The following is a 16,790-nucleotide window of genomic DNA, read 5'->3' on the forward strand; positions in this document are numbered from 1 at the left end:
TATCAGACTGGGTAGTAGTGGGTTTCAGTAGGCCTTTAAGGCCTACTGAAATGAGATTTTCTTATTTAAACGGGGATAGCAGGTCCATTCTATGTGTCATACTTGATCATTTGGCGATATTGCCATATTTTTGCTGAAAGGATTTAGTAGAGAACATCCACGATAAAGTTCGCAACTTTCAGTCCTAAGAGAAAAGCCCTGCCTCTACCGGAAGTCGCAGACGATGACGTCACACGTTTGATGGCTCCTCACATATTCACATTGATTTTAATGGGAGCCTCCAACAAAAAGTGCTATTTGGGCCGAGAAAACGACAATTTCCTCATTAATTTGAGCGAGGATGAAAGATTTGTGTTTGAGGATATTGATAGCGACGGACTAGAAAAACAAAAACAACAAAAAAAACGCGATTGCATTGGGACGGTTTCAGTTGTTTTGAGACACATTTACTAGATTAATTCTGGGAAATCCATTATCTTTCTATTGTGTTGCTAGTGTTTTAGTGAGTTAAATAGTACCTGATAGTTGGAGGGGTGTGTCCACGGGTGTGTTGACACGCAGTCTCTAAGGGCAGTCGACGGCAGATTTATGGGCGGCACAAGCTCAGCTTTTCTCCGGTAAGAAGCGACTTTTTACCACAATTTTCTCACCGAAACCTGCTGGTTGACATTTGGTAGGGATCCATGTTGGCTTGACCGCTGTGATCCATAGTAAAGTTTCACCTCCGGGAATTTTAAACAAGGAATCACCGTGTGTTTGTGTGGCTAAAGGCTAAAGCTTCCCAACTCCATCTTTCTACTTTGACTGCTTCAATATTAATTAAACAAATTGCAAAAGATTCAGCAACAGATCTCCAAAATACTGTGTATTTATGCGGTTAAAGCAGACGACTTTTAGCTCTGTGTGTGTGCAGCGCTCATATTTCCTAAAAACCCTGTGACGTCTTGTGTACACGTCGTCATTACACGACGTTTTCAAGACAAAACTCCCGGGAAATTTAAAATTGCAATTTAGTAAACTAAAAAGGCCGTATTGTCATGTGTTGGGCTTTACGGTGGAAGAGGGGTTAGTGCGTCTGCCTCACAATACGAAGGTCCTGCAGTCCTAGGTTCAATCCCAGACTCGGGATCTTTCTGTGTGGAGTTTGCATGTTCTCCCCGTGAATGCGTGGGTTCCCTCCGGGTACTCCGGCTTCCTCCCACTTCCAAAGACATGCACCTGGGGATAGGTTGATTGGCAACACTAAAATTGGCCCTAGTGTGTGAATGTGAGTGTGAATGTTGTCTGTCTATCTGTGTTGGCCCTGCGATGAAGGGGCGACTTGTCCAGGGTGTACCCCGCCTTCCGCCCGATTGTAGCTGAGATAGGCGCCAGCGCCCCCCGCAATCTCAAAAAGGGAATAAGCGGTAAAAAATGGATGGATGCTTTAGAGCAGTGGTTCTGAAATGGGGGTACGCGTACCCCTGGGGGTACTTGAAGGTATGCCAAGGGGTACGTGAGATTAAAAAAAATATTCTAAAAATAGCAATAATTCAAAAATCCTTTGAATAATACTTCAACAAAATATGATTATAAGTTCATAAACTGTGAAAAGAAATGCAACAATGCAATATTCAGTGTTGACAGCTAGATTTTTTGTGGACATGTTCCATAAATATTGATGTTAAAGATTTCTTTTTTGGTGAAGAGATGTTTAGAATTAAGTTCATGAATCCAGATGGATCTCTATTACAATCCCCAAAGAGGGCACTTTAAAGGGGAACATTATCACCAAACCTATGTAAGTGTCAATATATACCTTGATGGTGCAGAAAAAAGACCATGTATTTTTTAACCGATTTCCGAACTCTAAATGGATGAATTTTGGCAAATTAAACGCCTTTCTGTTTATCGGTCTTTTAGCGATGACGTCAGAACGTGACGTCACCGAGGTAACACACCCGCCATTTTCATTTTCACATTACAAACACCGGGTTTCAGCTCTGTTATTTTCCATTTTTTCGACTATTTTTTGGAACCTTAGAGACATCATGCCTCGTCGGTGTGTTGTCGGAGGGTGTAACAACACTAACAGGGAGGGATTCAAGTTGCACCACTGGCAAGAAATCTGCCGCCAGAACCCCATTGAATGTACCAAAGTGTCTTCACATTTGACCGGCGATGACAGACATGGCACAGAGATGTATGAATAACTTGCAGATGCATTTGCAACGATTAAGTCAACAAAATCACAAATGTGAGTTTTGTTGATGTTGTTGACTTTTGTGCTAATCCGACATATTTGGTCATGGCATGATTGCCAGCTAATCAATGCTAACATGCTATGCTAATCGATGCTAACATGCTATTTACGCTAGCAGTATGTACATTTGAAACTAGATACCCACATTTAATGCGAAACAAACACTTACCAATCGACGGATTTAAGTTGCTCCAGTGTCACAAGATGCGAAAGTCCTGATCATTTGGTTAGCACATTTTACCGGCGATGCTAATAAGGCAGCCATTCTATGGGCCACTTCATTAGGTACACCCATGCTACGGCCGAATAGCGTCAATAGCTATTCACTCAATAGCTTCAGTTTCTTCTTCAATTTAATTTTCGCTATCTGCCTCCATACTTCGACCATCTGTTTCAATACATCTGTTGAATCGCTTAAACCGCTGAAATCCGAGTCTGAATCCGAGCTAATGTCGCTATATCTTGCTGTGGTAACCGCCATGTTGTTTGTATTGGCAGCACTGTATGACGTCACAGGGAAATGAATAGTGGTTTCGAAGATAGCGAAAATAAGGCACTTTAAAGCTTTATTTAGGGATATTCCGGGACCGGTAAAATTTGGAAAAAAAAACTTCAAAAAATACAACAAGCCACTGGGAACTGATTTTTATTGTTTTCAACCCTTTTGAAATTGTGATAATGTTCCCCTATAAGTTGGGTTCAAATCCAGGCTCGGGATCTTTCTGTGTGGAGTTTGCATGTTCTCCCCGTGAATGCGTGGGTTCCCTCCGGGTACTCCGGCTTCCTCCCACTTCCAAAGACATGCACCTGGGGATAGGTTGATTGGCAACACTAAATTGGCCCTAGTGTGTGAATGTGAGTGTGAATGTTGTCTATCTGTGTCGACCCGGCGATGAGGTCGCGACTTGTCCAGGGTATACCCCGCCTTCCGCCCGATTGTAGCTGAGATAGGCGCCAGCGCCCCCCGCAACCCCGTAAGGGACAAGTGGTAAAAAATGGATGGATGGGGTGTAGAAATCTTTATTTATAATTGAATCACTTGCTGGCGCCTATCTCAGCTACAATCGGGCAGAAGGCGGGGTACACCCTGGACAAGTCATCACCTCATCACAGGGCCAACACAGATAGACAGACAACATTCACACTCACATTCAAACACTAGGGCCAATTTAGTGTTGCCAATCGACCTATCCCCAGGTGCGTGTGGTAGAAATGGATGGACGGGATGAATCACTTGCTTTTTTTCAACAAGTTTTTAGTTATTTCCATATCTTTTTTCCAAATAGTTCAAGAAAGACCAGTAAATATTAGCAATATTTTGCACTGTTATACAACTTAATAAATGAGAAACTGATGACATAGTGCTAAATTTTACTTCTTTATCTATTTTTTTTAACCAAAAATGCTTTGCTTTGATTAGGGGGTACTTGAGGGATAGGTTGATTGGCAACACTAAATTGGCCCGAGTGTGTGAATGTGAGTGTGAATGTTGTCTGTCTATCTGTGTTGGCCCTGCGATGAGGTGGCGACTTGTCCAGGGTGTACCCTGCCTTCCGCCCGATTGTAGCTGAGATAGGCGCCAGCGCCCCCCGCAACCCCGTAAGGGACAAGTGGTAGAAAATGGATGGATGGGGTGTAGAAATCTTTATTTATAATTGAATCACTTGCTGGCGCCTATCTCAGCTACAATCGGGCGGAAGGCGGGGTACACCCTGGACAAGTCATCACCTCATCACAGGGCCAACACAGATAGACAGACAACATTCACACTCACATTCAAACACTAGGGCCAATTTAGTGTTGCCAATCGACCTATCCCCAGGTGCGTGTGGTAGAAAATGGATGGACGGGATGAATCACTTGCTTTTTTTCAACAAGTTTTTAGTTATTTCCATATCTTTTTTCCAAATAGTTCAAGAAAGACCAGTAAATATTAGCAATATTTTGCACTGTTATACAACTTAATAAATGAGAAACTGATGACATAGTGCTAAATTTTACTTCTTTATCTATTTTTTTTTAACCAAAAATGCTTTGCTTTGATTCGGGGGTACTTGAGGGATAGGTTGATTGGCAACACTAAATTGGCCCTAGTGTGTGAATGTGAGTGTGAATGTTGTCTGTCTATCTGTGTTGGCCCTGCGATGAGGTGCAGGTGGCGATTTGTCCGGGGTGTACCCCGCCTTCCGCCCGATTGTAGCTGAGATAGGCGCCAGCGCCCCCCGCGACCCCGTAAGGGACAAGTGGTAGAAAATGGATGGATGGGGTGTAGAAATCTTTATTTATAATTGAATCACTTGCTGGCGCCTATCTCAGCTACAATCGGGCAGAAGGCGGGGTACACCCTGGACAAGTCATCACAGGGCCAACACAGATAGACAACATTCACACTCACATTCACACACTAGGGCCAATTTAGTGTTGCCAATCGACCTATCCCCAGGTGCGTGTGGTAGAAAATGGATGGACGGGATGAATCACTTGCTTTTTTTCAACAAGTTTTTAGTTATTTCTATATCTTTTTTCCAAATAGTTCAAGAAAGACCAGTAAAAATTTGCAATATTTTGCACTGTTATAAAACTTAATAAATGAGAAACTGATGACATAGTGCAAAATTGTACTTCTTTATCTATTTTTTTTTTAACCAAAAATGCTTTGCTTTGATTAGGGGGTACTTGAGGGATAGGTTGATTGGCAACACTAAATTGGCCCTAGTGTGTGAATGTGAGTGTGAATGTTGTCTGTCTATCTGTGTTGGCCCTGCGATGAGGTAGCGACTTGTCCGGGGTGTACCCCGCCTTCCGCCCGATTGTAGCTGAGATAGGCGCCAGCGCCCCCCGCAACCCCGTAAGGGACAAGTGGTAGAAAATGGATGGATGGGGTGTAGAAATCTTTATTTATAATTGAATCACTTGCTGGCGCCTATCTCAGCTACAATCGGGCGGAAGGCGGGGTACACCCTGGACAAGTCATCACAGGGCCAACACAGATAGACAGACAACATTCACACTCACATTCAAACACTAGGGCCAATTTAGTGTTGCCAATCAACCTATGCGTGTGGTAGAAAATGGATGGACGGGATGAATCACTTGCTTTTTTTCAACAAGTTTTTAGTTATTTCTATATCTTTTTTCCAAATAGTTCAAGAAAGACCAGTAAAAATGTGCAATATTTTGCACTGTTATACAACTTAATAAATGAGAAACTGAGGACATAGTGCAAAATTGTACTTCTTTATCTATTTTTTTTTTAACCAAAAATGCTTTGCTTTGATTAGGGGGTACTTGAATTTAAAAAATGTTGACAGGGGGTACATCACTGAAAAAAAGTTGAGAACCACTGCTTTAGAGAAGGGAATAAAGGGGAAGAGGTAAAAAAAAAAAATACAAAAAAAAAAAAAACTCAGTCTACTGCGCATGCGCCGGCGCGCACTTTCACTACCTGCCACACAGGCAGTATTTCACACGGGGCCACGCAGAGTTCTCACCCACTTGCGCGCGCGCTGCTGCTGATGCTGGAGGACACGCAGCGTGGGTTTCACTTTAGCCGCACTTTCGTTTTGTCGTGGACGCAGAATGACGAGGATAATACAACACTTATAAGGATTTTTTTTTTTTTTTTTTTTGCAGAAGGGATGAAGTGCTGTTAATTTCACGTAAGTACCCCACGCGCGCCGTGTAGCGTGGACACTAACAGCGTTTTATTCATGCATACGCGTGTGTTGTTTTTTTTGTTTTTTTATATATATATAGAGTCGGTGCCAACTATGTCCAAACCCATGGATCACGTCAAACGCCCGATGAACGCCTTCATGGTGTGGTCCAGAGCCCAGAGGAGGAAGATGGCCCAGGAGAACCCCAAGATGCACAACTCGGAGATCAGCAAGCGGCTGGGCGCCGAGTGGAAACTCCTCACCGAGTCCGAGAAGCGGCCCTTCATCGACGAGGCCAAGCGGCTGCGCGCCATGCACATGAAGGAGCACCCCGACTACAAGTACCGGCCCAGGCGGAAGCCCAAGACCCTGATGAAGAAGGACAAGTTCTCCTTCCCGGTGCCGTACAACCTCGGCGAGCACGACGCGCTCAAAGTCGGCGGCCTCTCCGCGGGGTGCCTGGCCGACAGCGTCATGGGCCACCCGGACAAGGCGGCTGCCGCGGCCGCCGCCGCCGCCGCCCGCGTCTTCTTCAACCCCTCCATGTCCACGAACCCTTACTCCTTTTTCGACCTGGGCTCCAAGATGACGGAGCTTTCCCCGCACTCCTTCCCTTACGCGTCCCCGCTGGGGTACCCGCCCGCCGGGGCCACGTTCACGACGTCGGGCGGCGTCGGCGGAGGGACGCACACCCACACGCACCCTTCCCCCGGGAACCCAGGCTACATGATCCCTTGCAACTGCTCGGCGTGGCCCTCCGCCGGACTCCAGCCGCCCCTCGCGTACATCCTGCTCCCCGGGATGGGGAAGCCTCAGCTCGAACCCTACCCCGCCTACGCCGCGGCGTTATGATCGACCCCAAGTCGGAACAAAAAAAAAAAAACACTTAACTATTGCTGCAATAGTTCGATTATGCATGTGGTGACGTGTGCATACATTTATTACATCTACAGTGCGGAACTTGCCAAACTTTTGCCAAAGGGAGAACAGAGACAAATTGGCAAAAAAAAATAAAAAAATAAATAAATACCTTGTGTCCACTTTGCACCTGTTGGACACGCCCCGTGGTCCGTGGATGGCGACACACTCCTGTGCACCTGCAAGACAAAAAATTGTACAAAAAGTTCATGTGCCGCCTATAGGCTTATAAAAGCAGGAACATTTAGCATCGTGTGTACATTTAGAGTTTTTAAACCCCCTTTTTTTTTTGTTCTAGATGTCTGTAATATTTATTGTTTAGTGGAATCTATGGTGAGCAAATAAAAAGACGTGCATTTGCACATGTGAGAGGATGTAATTTATTTCAGATTCCAAAACATCCACCTCTTGTATCATGTGCAACACACAAAAAGGAGCTTTTTTTTTTTTTCCCACTAACTCCTATGGAATTTGTATATTTTGTGCTTGTTATGATGGATTATTCATCATCATAACAATACCGTTCTTGGATTAAAAGGTAATTACTTTTGTGTGTAAAATATCCACCTCCAAAAAAAAGGCCGCGTTTTATTTTGCTTTAAGAAAGAAAACAAAAGCTATTTGTATTTAAGGTGCATGCACCCCTAAAAGTGCATTTATAATCTGAATTAAACGGGACATGCACAACCTGCTGATCACCTGTCTAAGTGTGTGTGTGTGTGTTTCAGTTGATGCCCTCTTCCTGGATTACACTGGGAGATTAATTCATAAGGATTGGAGTGATTATGCAAAACTAATTTGGACAGTCCAGGGATAATTATCTCCGTCATGGTTAATTAAACTCTTTGAGTGGGTAAAACACCCTGATCTCTCTTTCCTCCACGGAACTTCCTCCCCCTGCAAAATAAGAAATAAAATAATTCCTGAATGTATTATTTAGATATTTCAAAAATAATCGAATTATGTGACATTTGAATATTTTCTAATACATATTGGTGTAATGAAAATGGATTAGGAATTCTTCCGTTGCTTTCTCCGCAGTTTTATTATATCTAAAGGAAAAGGGAATGAATGCTGAAAGAACTTTTTTTTTTTTTCCCTACCTCCGTCTCTTCTCTGGGAGCGTTTAGACGGTCGAGGAGGTTTTGTTTGCGAACAAAACCTGGGTTGGGAGGTTTTGTCAAAGTGTTGTTTGTTGAAGTGGGGCTGGGAGAAAAGCGGCTGCTCTCGCTCATTGTGATGAAAGCAATCAGTGGTATTTGGAAAACTGTTAGCATTGTGCACTTCTTCTGTGTCCATTGTGCAGGATTTCTTTTCACAAGGTCCTTTTTTTTTTTTTTCTCTCTCTCTTCTTCTTCTTTCCAAGCGATCCAGCTGGCCGGACTGAATAGCGGTGCAATGTGTACACGCTTTGTCCCCGCCAGCCCTTCAAGTAGCCCACACTGAATGGAGTGAGTTGACACTGCATGACAGTGAAACAACATAATAAAAAATACATGAGCGCATGAATAGGAGCAGGCGCATAAATAAATAAAATGGGTGGCCAAAACTGGATAAACTGAATGACAAAACGGTGAAAGACGAGGAGGGGAACAAAAAGATATTTAACACGCCAGATTAGCATTAGAATGCCATCTACGAACCAGAACAATTGATGAATAGGTTTACCGGCCAAGAAAGAAATGGACTAAATGCCTTTTGAATAGATAGCCTATGTTTTCTCTGTCTAAGACGGGGCCCTGAATGGGGAAAGGTGGAGATGCAACTGCGGAAAGAAGAGGCGGAAGAAAAGGACTTCCTTTTCAAATGTTTTTTTCAGTCTTGGCTCCAAGGTCTGCGAGTGTACATGGCACAGGCTGCGAATAATTACATTCATAAGAAAAAGGTGTAAGGTTAAAGACGTAATGGTACAATAAAATCTGAAAGATGACAACATAGGAAAAGTCATAGGGGTCAACGTACAAAGTATATATTATGGCAAAAAAAAAAAAAAAAAAAAAATCAGATGGAAGTTGCAATACAACACGGTATAAAGCTGTGCGTTTATGAGATTAAAGTGGAAAAAAAGCGCAAAATGTGTAAAGTAACCTGAAAAATGAGTTGTAATGACACTAGAGTGTCTATTCATTTTGTGATTACATCATAATTTGATAAGAAATGTTCGTAAGGCTGCGATGAGGTGGCGACTTGTCCAGGGTGTACACCGCGTTCCGCCCGATTGTAGCTGAGATAGGCACCAGCGGTAGAAAAATGGATGGATGGATGGATGTTCGTAAGGTCATGTGAAAAAAGGAGTCACCAATATCTCAGTTGCAATATTAAGGCCTGAATAAAAGAAAAGTCATAATATAGGAAACAAGTTGAACGGTCACATGGGTGAAGTCGTATAGTCATAATATTCTAAAACAGTGGTTCAAAAACTTGTACCCCCTGTGAACATTTTTTTTTAATTCAAGTAGCCCCTAATCAGAGCAAAGCATTTCTGGTTTAAAAAAAAAATACAGCACTATGTCATCAGTTTCTGATTTATTAAATTGTATAACAGTGCAAAATATTGCTCATTTGTAGTGGTCTTTCTTGAACTACTTGGAAAAAATATATATAAAAATAACTAAAAACTTGTTGATTAATAAACAAGTGATTCAATCATAAATAAAGATTTCTACACATAGAAGTAATCATCAACTTAAAGAGCCCTCTTTGGGGATTGTAATAGAGATCCATCTGGATTCATGAACTTAATTCTAAACATTTCTTCACAAAAAAAGAAATCTTTAACATCAATATTTATGGAACATGTCCACAAAAAAATCTAGCTGTCAACGCTGAATATTGCATTGTTGGATTTCTTTTCACAGTTTATGAACTTACATTCATATTTTGTTGAGGTATTATTCAATAAATATATTTATAAACATTTTTTGAATTGTTGCTAATTTTAGAATATTTTTTAAAAATCTCACGTACCCCTTAGCATACCTTCAAGTACCCCCAGGTGTACGCGTACCCCCATTTGAGGATCACTGTTCTAAAAGCCCAATATAGTCATACGGTTAGACTTAGACTGAGACAAACTTTAATGATGCAAAAGGGACATTGTTCCACACAGTAGCTCACTTACAAAGGATGGAAAGTGTAAGGATGGAAAGGAAAATGCAGGTTTAAAATGGACTAAAAATATACCGTAGTAGCAATATAAAATATAACATATGTAATATTTACATAATTTATGTAATAATAATACATGTATAGGTTAAGAGACTTAAGAGTTGGTGTAATTTTCGTTAAATAAATAAAACATATAGAACAATTTTTCCAGTTTCATTGTCTGATAATAAAAAATTAAAAGACGGAAACCGGATTATTATCCATTATCCGATTTTATGTGTTGGAAATTTAAAAAAAAAAGTTGTTCCCCCGTTCAATGTTTGGACATTTGGGTAGATTGCACATGTGCAGTGTCTCTTTTCAGTATCCAAGAGTGGCCTTGAACAACGACAGAAGAAGAAGACAATGAAGAACGGTGTTGTCCAAACATATTTGTTGTGGTCAAGGGTTCCTTTTTATATTTTTGATGTCCAAAGAAATGAAAAGTTATACATTTTATTGGTTCTCTATCGAGCAGGCAAAGACGTCCGTTGCTCTCCGTCTCTTGTTGTTCTGGGTCACATAAAAAAAACAGATAACGGATAATGGATAACACTCTGATTTTGGGTTGTTATTATCAAACAAACAAAAAAATTGTTACATTTATTTTTGTATTTCAAAACAAAAAACGAATGGCCGAAACCCATCGCAGACCCTTAAGTCTGAGAAAAGTTGCAATGATTCTACAATAGAGGTTTAAGTCACAATGTTGCAAAATGAATGTGTCTGTCTTTTGACATTTCCCATCAGGGATCGCTCAAGCCAGTCAATTGCATGTTTAATTGGGCTTAGCTTTTTTGTCTATCCTGATATAAGTCCTATTTATCCAGACTTGGCGTTATAGACATCATTATTGGCTGGGTGTTTGGGCCCTGTCCGGGAATCAAGCCTATACTTTACCTGCACCAAAGACAAAAACCCACATATAGGCCATAATGTTAGGAGAATAACGTTGTATTACGTGGAAAAATTCTAAGAATTAAGAAAAAAATTCTGACTATTACGACACAAAATAAGTACTTTTGGTGATCCAAAGGAAAACCAAAAGACAAAAAAGGCTAATGTATTGGGAAAAAAGTTGTACGACAAAGTTAGAACCTCAGAAAATAAAGTCGGATTTTGTGGGGAAGAAGTCGTATTTTTACAGAGTAAAAAGGTGTAAATTATTATGTTGCAAGAAAACAAATGGAACAATTGCATGAAAATAGTTATAGCGTACTGGAATGAATTCAGGATGTTCAAAGAATAACGTTGAAATGTTACAAAAATAAAAGCCGATGTTGCGAGAATGAAGTTGTATTTGTTTTTGATAAGTGAAGAATGTCAAAAATATTAAGTTCTTTGAAGTCAAAATGTTCCAAGAATAAAGTGCAAACATTACAACAAAAAAGGCCAATGTTACAATAATAAAGTCCATTGCAAATGAAACAATCTCAGCTGCCATACATTATTCAATATTTGTCTAGGTTAGAAAAAATCTTTCTAATGTGCATTCTAGCCAACCTGTACAATCACAATAAAATCTGTATGGTGATAACGAAACATTTTTGCTTGTCAAACTTATAAGACTAACTTAGTTTAGTTTATTATTTCTTCGGTCAGTGGTCATTCAAAATAAACAAAGAGTTTTACATAAACAAACAGTTGTACATTCATAAATTGAAAATGTTGCAGACCGAAAGGGTTTAGGCTGAAGTTGAACACGTATTGCGCTTAACCCTATAAACCAGGGGTTTGGAACCTGTGGCTCTCGAGCCAAATCTGGCTCTTTTGATGACTGCAACTGGCTCTCTGATAAATATTAGCTGACATTGCTTAACACGATAAGTAATGAATAATTCCGCTGGTAATCCCAGTGTTAAAAATAACGTTCAAGATATAAAACATTCTCATGCATTTTAATCCATCTGTCCGTTTTCTACTGTACCTGTCAAAAAGTCGCATTAATGGTAAGAACTATTTTATTTATTATTGGTTAGCTTCAGAATAACAATGTTATTCAAAAGAATAGTCTAACTTTTAGTTGCATTCAGTGTTAAAAAACTATTATATGGCTCTCGTGGTAATACATTTGAAAATATTTGGCTTTCAAGGCTCTCTCAGCCAAAAAGGTCCCAGACCCCTGCTATAAACAATGTTGAATATAAGATGAGTGTCCAAAAATTATGAAATTTCCTTTGCACAACATATTATAAATACAACATAAACACTTTTCTATTATATACACAGTAAAGACATGTGAAATATCCTTGTACACGTGTTAGCTTTGACTAACTTGACAATTCTTCCTTCCTTTATTTTCATAATTGAACTACTTTTGTCATGATATTTTGCATGTGTGTGTGGCCCTCATACTGTACTCCTTTCATCCAAAGTAGTCAATAATATCTTGCTTTCATCGCTAACCTCACCTCCCTCACCTTGAGTCTTATCAGAATCAGTTTGGACTTTTTTTTAATTTATTATTCTGCAAAAGGCAAAAGAAAAGCTTTATGACACTTAATCATTCCAATTATTGAGGATCTGGCCCTGAACCGATGATGCTGAACAATGTGAGCGCTCTGCACAATATTGGAGGAACTCAAGTGGTTCTGCATAGGGAAGTTGATTAAATTTTACTATTCAAACTATTGAGATGTTTAGGTCTAAGTGCATTTAATGTTCTTGCATTGGGAGCGTGTCAAGGGTATTACTAATTCAAATTAGCTGCATTATGTTGTACTGATATTAATATATTTTTTGTAAGTTAAGGACAAAGAAAAGTACACGGTCTTTTTCTCTTTATTTGAATTTAAGTAATATACATCTCTGCCAGTGACGCGCTGTCAGGGGAAGCAATTGAGGCAGTGCCTCACCTTGCCACCAGGAGGGGTAAAATGCTTAACTATGAGATGTTCAAAAAACAGAGTAAAAAAATAAGTTTGAATATTTCTCCTTTGGTCTATGCTTTCTATGTGATTTTGGTGTGGTTCCTGTATATTTGGATAATTTCCATGGTCAATATCGCAGGAAATTCTGTGTTTACTGATCAAAATAACGCAACAGACCATAAGTGAGGCAGACACAGGTGGTGCCTCCACGGCTACACACAAAGTAATAATAATAATAATAATAATATTAATAATAATAATAATGGATTAGATTTATATCGCGCTTTTCTATTGTTATATACTCAAAGCACTCACAGAGAAGTGGGAACCCATCATTCATTCACACCTGGTGGTGGTAAGCTACATCTGTAGCCACAGCTGCCCTGGGGTAGACTGACGGAAGCGTGGCTGCCAGTTTGCGCCTACGACCCCTCCGACCACCACCAATCATTCATTCATCATTCATTCACCAGTGTGAGCGGCACCGGGGGCAAAGGGTGAAGTGTCCTGCCCAAGGACACAACGGCAGCGACTTTGATGTCAATGCGTGGGAAGCGAACCTGCAACCCTCAGGTTTCTGGCATGGCGGCTCCACCCACTACGCCATCCCGTCCCTCAAAGTGTATTGAGCGTGTGTGTGAGAGGGGGCGCGTGCTGGATGGCACGGGGAAAAGGCAGGCCATGAGGCAGCAAGTACCTCTGCCTCAAAGTAGGGGGCGATATATTGTTCAATGCCTCAGGAGTGATCTGACTCGCCACACTGGGAGAAATGGGGGCGCTAAAGCTAGCAGACACATGTCTCTCCAGCGGAAGCCAGCCTTTTTTTGTTTTGTTTTTTAAACTGTATTTATAACAAACATGACATTTTTTATCAGAGTACGCCAGTGTTTGTGGGTGGTATTGCTGCTTCAGGTACAAATACAGAAAGATAAGATACACTCACAATACTTCATATATTTTGTTAAAAGAAAATCGGACCAAAAATGTCAGGCTTTCCCCTGACAGTTTGTCTATATTTTAGTTTTTTTCCTCTGCATTTGTCTGTTTCCTCTGTGTTTAGTATCTTCTGTCTTTAGTTCCTGTCTAGTGCTCTTATTTTGTCAGCTTCCTGTCTTGTTCCCTGAGTGCTGTGTTCCTCCTCAATTGCGGCTGATTGGCACCTGGCCACACCTGTTGCCAATCAGCCTGCTCCTATTTCTACCTGCTTTGTCTTGTGTCATTGCTGGATCATTGTATTGTCATTCGGATTTGTCGTTGCCATATGTGGCTCCTGTCGTGTCTTTGATTCTTTTCAGCTATTACCTGCCGTGCTACATTTTGTCCTGGTCGTCGTAGCGGTAAGCTGTTCTTATTGGCCATTAGTTATTTCCAGTTTTTCTGTTTGCTATCCTCTAGCTTCTATGCTAAAGTTCATTTTTGTTTTCTAGCTTCCAGTGCTAGCTCCCTTAGTTTGTTATTCCGTCCACGTGCGTGCTTTTTGTTTGTTCCTGTTTCTATTATTTATATTAAATAATGTCGTCATATTCTATGCCTGTCTCCGTCTTTGCATCTAGGGGTTCAAGAACAAATAACCCTGACAAAAAAGTATTTAATAACAACTTTGTCAAATACTTTCTGGACCAATTTGTCGAACCATAATATTATGATAACTTTTTTTATGAAAGCAAATTACTCCCTTCGTTTTCCTGTTATTTTAATGTGCAACCTAAATCAACAATGGTTAGAACTGCACATATTAATTTAAGTAAAAAAAAAAAAAAAGAAAAAAAACTCAAAGTACCTAGTGATCGCTGCATATCAAAATCATATAGGGTAAAATTAATGATCAAATCCGAAGGCTGAAATGTTGACACAGCTCAGGGCAGGTGTACCTAATGAATGGCGAGAAAGGACATATACCATACTTTCATATATTTGTTTAAAAAAAATCTACATGTATTTCACAGTGATACTAAAGGATCTCCGTTACAATATACTCCCTGGTGTTTTTGTTAAAGAAAGCGCCCATGCCGATGCCCTGATATGATTATATGTTAGTGTTAAATCTTTACATGCCTGTAAGACATTTGTATAAGTGAGATTAGGCAAATTAACATACATATGTATCAGCGGTTCAAGCGTGTTGACCTCAGAGTGGTGCACAATGGCTCCCCACTCCCTAATTTGCCCCTGGGCTGCCCCACGAGCATGCGGATTATCACCTGACTTCAATGGCTTCAGATGGATCATTTTTTTTTTCTCTTCCCATGAATAAAACATCAATATGGTCCCTTTGAGGATATTTCTTCTATTTGTTTATAGGCTTCTTGCACACTCACCTGGTTGCCATTGCATGTGTGTGTAAGTGTGTGTGTGTGTGTGTGTGTGCGCACAGACACAGGTTAAGGAACCTCAAAGCATGCGAGCGCCGACTTCTTCCAGCTCATTTTAGGCAAATCAAAGTGTGAAAAGTCTCTCCTGCAGCAATATCTCCTTCATCGGCTCAGGTCAAGAATGTTTATGAAGGCTGTGTGTCATATTACCTGTAATCTGCACACTGTGAACTGCTGCATTTCTGACTTCAGTGTGCTCCCAGGAGGGGAGGAAGAAGACGAAAAAAAAAAAAAAATTGCCAAAATTATCTTCCATTGCACCTTTTTTTCCGCAACAGCCTAACGTGGCAAATCAAAGCCATGCAAACGGTACATGTCGCTGTGCCCAAGGTCACCGGGAGAAAGAAGGGAGTCTGTGTACCCCCCCCCCCCTTTCCCAATAAACATGGCACATGTAGTCTCTGAAGTCTGATTCTGCCTTTAAGAAGTTTGTTTAAAAGTAGCTTGTGCAGTCAGTGGATAGAGTTCACAGGGGGTGTGCTTGAATACCACGAATATATTTACGTGGACCCCGACTTAAACAGGTTGAAAAACTTAATCGGTCGTTACAATTTAGTGGTCAATTGTACGGAATATGTACTGTACTGTGCAATCTACTAATAAAAGTTTCAATCAATCAATCAGTCAATCAATTAGGTAGGTCGGGAGTATCCAACATTTTTCCACTGAGGGCTGCACACGGAAAAATTAAAGCATGTGGTTGCCATTTCAAATTTTTTCATTTTCAAACCGTAAAGGGTCTCAGTCATTAAGATTTAAAAAATAACTCAAATTATTATTATTATTATTTTTATTTAATGCTGACACTAAAGGCCTACTGAAACCCACTACTACTGACCACACAGTCTGATAGTTTATATATCAATGATGAAATATTAACATTGCAACACATGCCAATACGGCCTTGTTAGTTTACTAAATTGCAATTTTAAAATTTCCCGGGAGTTTTTTCTTGAAAACGTCACGAAATGACGACGTGTACGCGTGACGTCACGGACTGTTAGGAAATATTAACACAGCTAAAAGTCGTCTGCTTTAACCGCATAATTACACAGTATTTTGGAGATCTGTGTTGCTGAATCCTTTGCAATTTGTTCAACTAATTTTGAAGAAGTCAAAGTAGAAAGATGGAGTTGGGAAGCTTTAGCCTTTAGCCACACAAACACACGGTGTTTCCTTGTTTAAAATTCCCGGAGGTGAAACTTTACTATGGATCAGAGCGAACATGGATCCCGACCGAATGTCAACCAGCAGGTTTCGGTGAGAGAATTGTGGTAAAATGTCGCTTCTTACCGGATATCAGCTGAGCTTATGCCGTCCATAAAGGTGCCGTCGACTTCCCTTAGACACTGGCGTCAACACACCCGTGTACACACACCTCCAACTATCAGGTACTGTTAAACTCAGTAAAAGACTAGCAACACAATAGAAAGATAAGGGATTTCCCAGAATTGTCCTAGTAAATGTGTCTATAACACATCAAAATGTTTTTTTTTTTAACTTTTTTTTTCTAGTCCGTCGCTATCAATATCCTCAATCACAAATCTTTCATCCTCGCTCAAATTAATGGGGAAATTATCGTTTT

The 16,790-nt window shown here is 40.5% G+C and overlaps 1 protein-coding gene and 1 long non-coding RNA gene across 2 annotated transcripts in view; one reads left to right on the plus strand and one right to left on the minus strand.

Moving 5' to 3' along the window:
- Positions 1 to 16,790, minus strand: part of LOC133537914 (uncharacterized) — a 275,398-nt gene that overhangs the window by 210,103 nt on the left and 48,505 nt on the right. Inside the window, exon 3 of the long non-coding RNA XR_009802890.1 lies at positions 6,929 to 6,995. This is a non-coding gene — a long non-coding RNA (uncharacterized LOC133537914). The remainder of the gene's footprint in view (positions 1 to 6,928; positions 6,996 to 16,790) is intronic.
- Positions 5,726 to 7,523, plus strand: sox21b (SRY-box transcription factor 21b). Its single transcript, XM_061879063.1, has 2 exons — positions 5,726 to 5,901; positions 5,999 to 7,523. Exon 2 carries the CDS (start codon positions 6,013 to 6,015, stop codon positions 6,748 to 6,750), a length of 738 nt encoding a protein of 245 aa, XP_061735047.1. The 5' UTR covers positions 5,726 to 5,901; positions 5,999 to 6,012; the 3' UTR covers positions 6,751 to 7,523.

This window comes from Nerophis ophidion, linkage group LG19 (genome assembly GCF_033978795.1).
Source record: "Nerophis ophidion isolate RoL-2023_Sa linkage group LG19, RoL_Noph_v1.0, whole genome shotgun sequence".
In the NCBI taxonomy this organism is placed as follows: domain Eukaryota; kingdom Metazoa; phylum Chordata; class Actinopteri; order Syngnathiformes; family Syngnathidae; genus Nerophis; species Nerophis ophidion.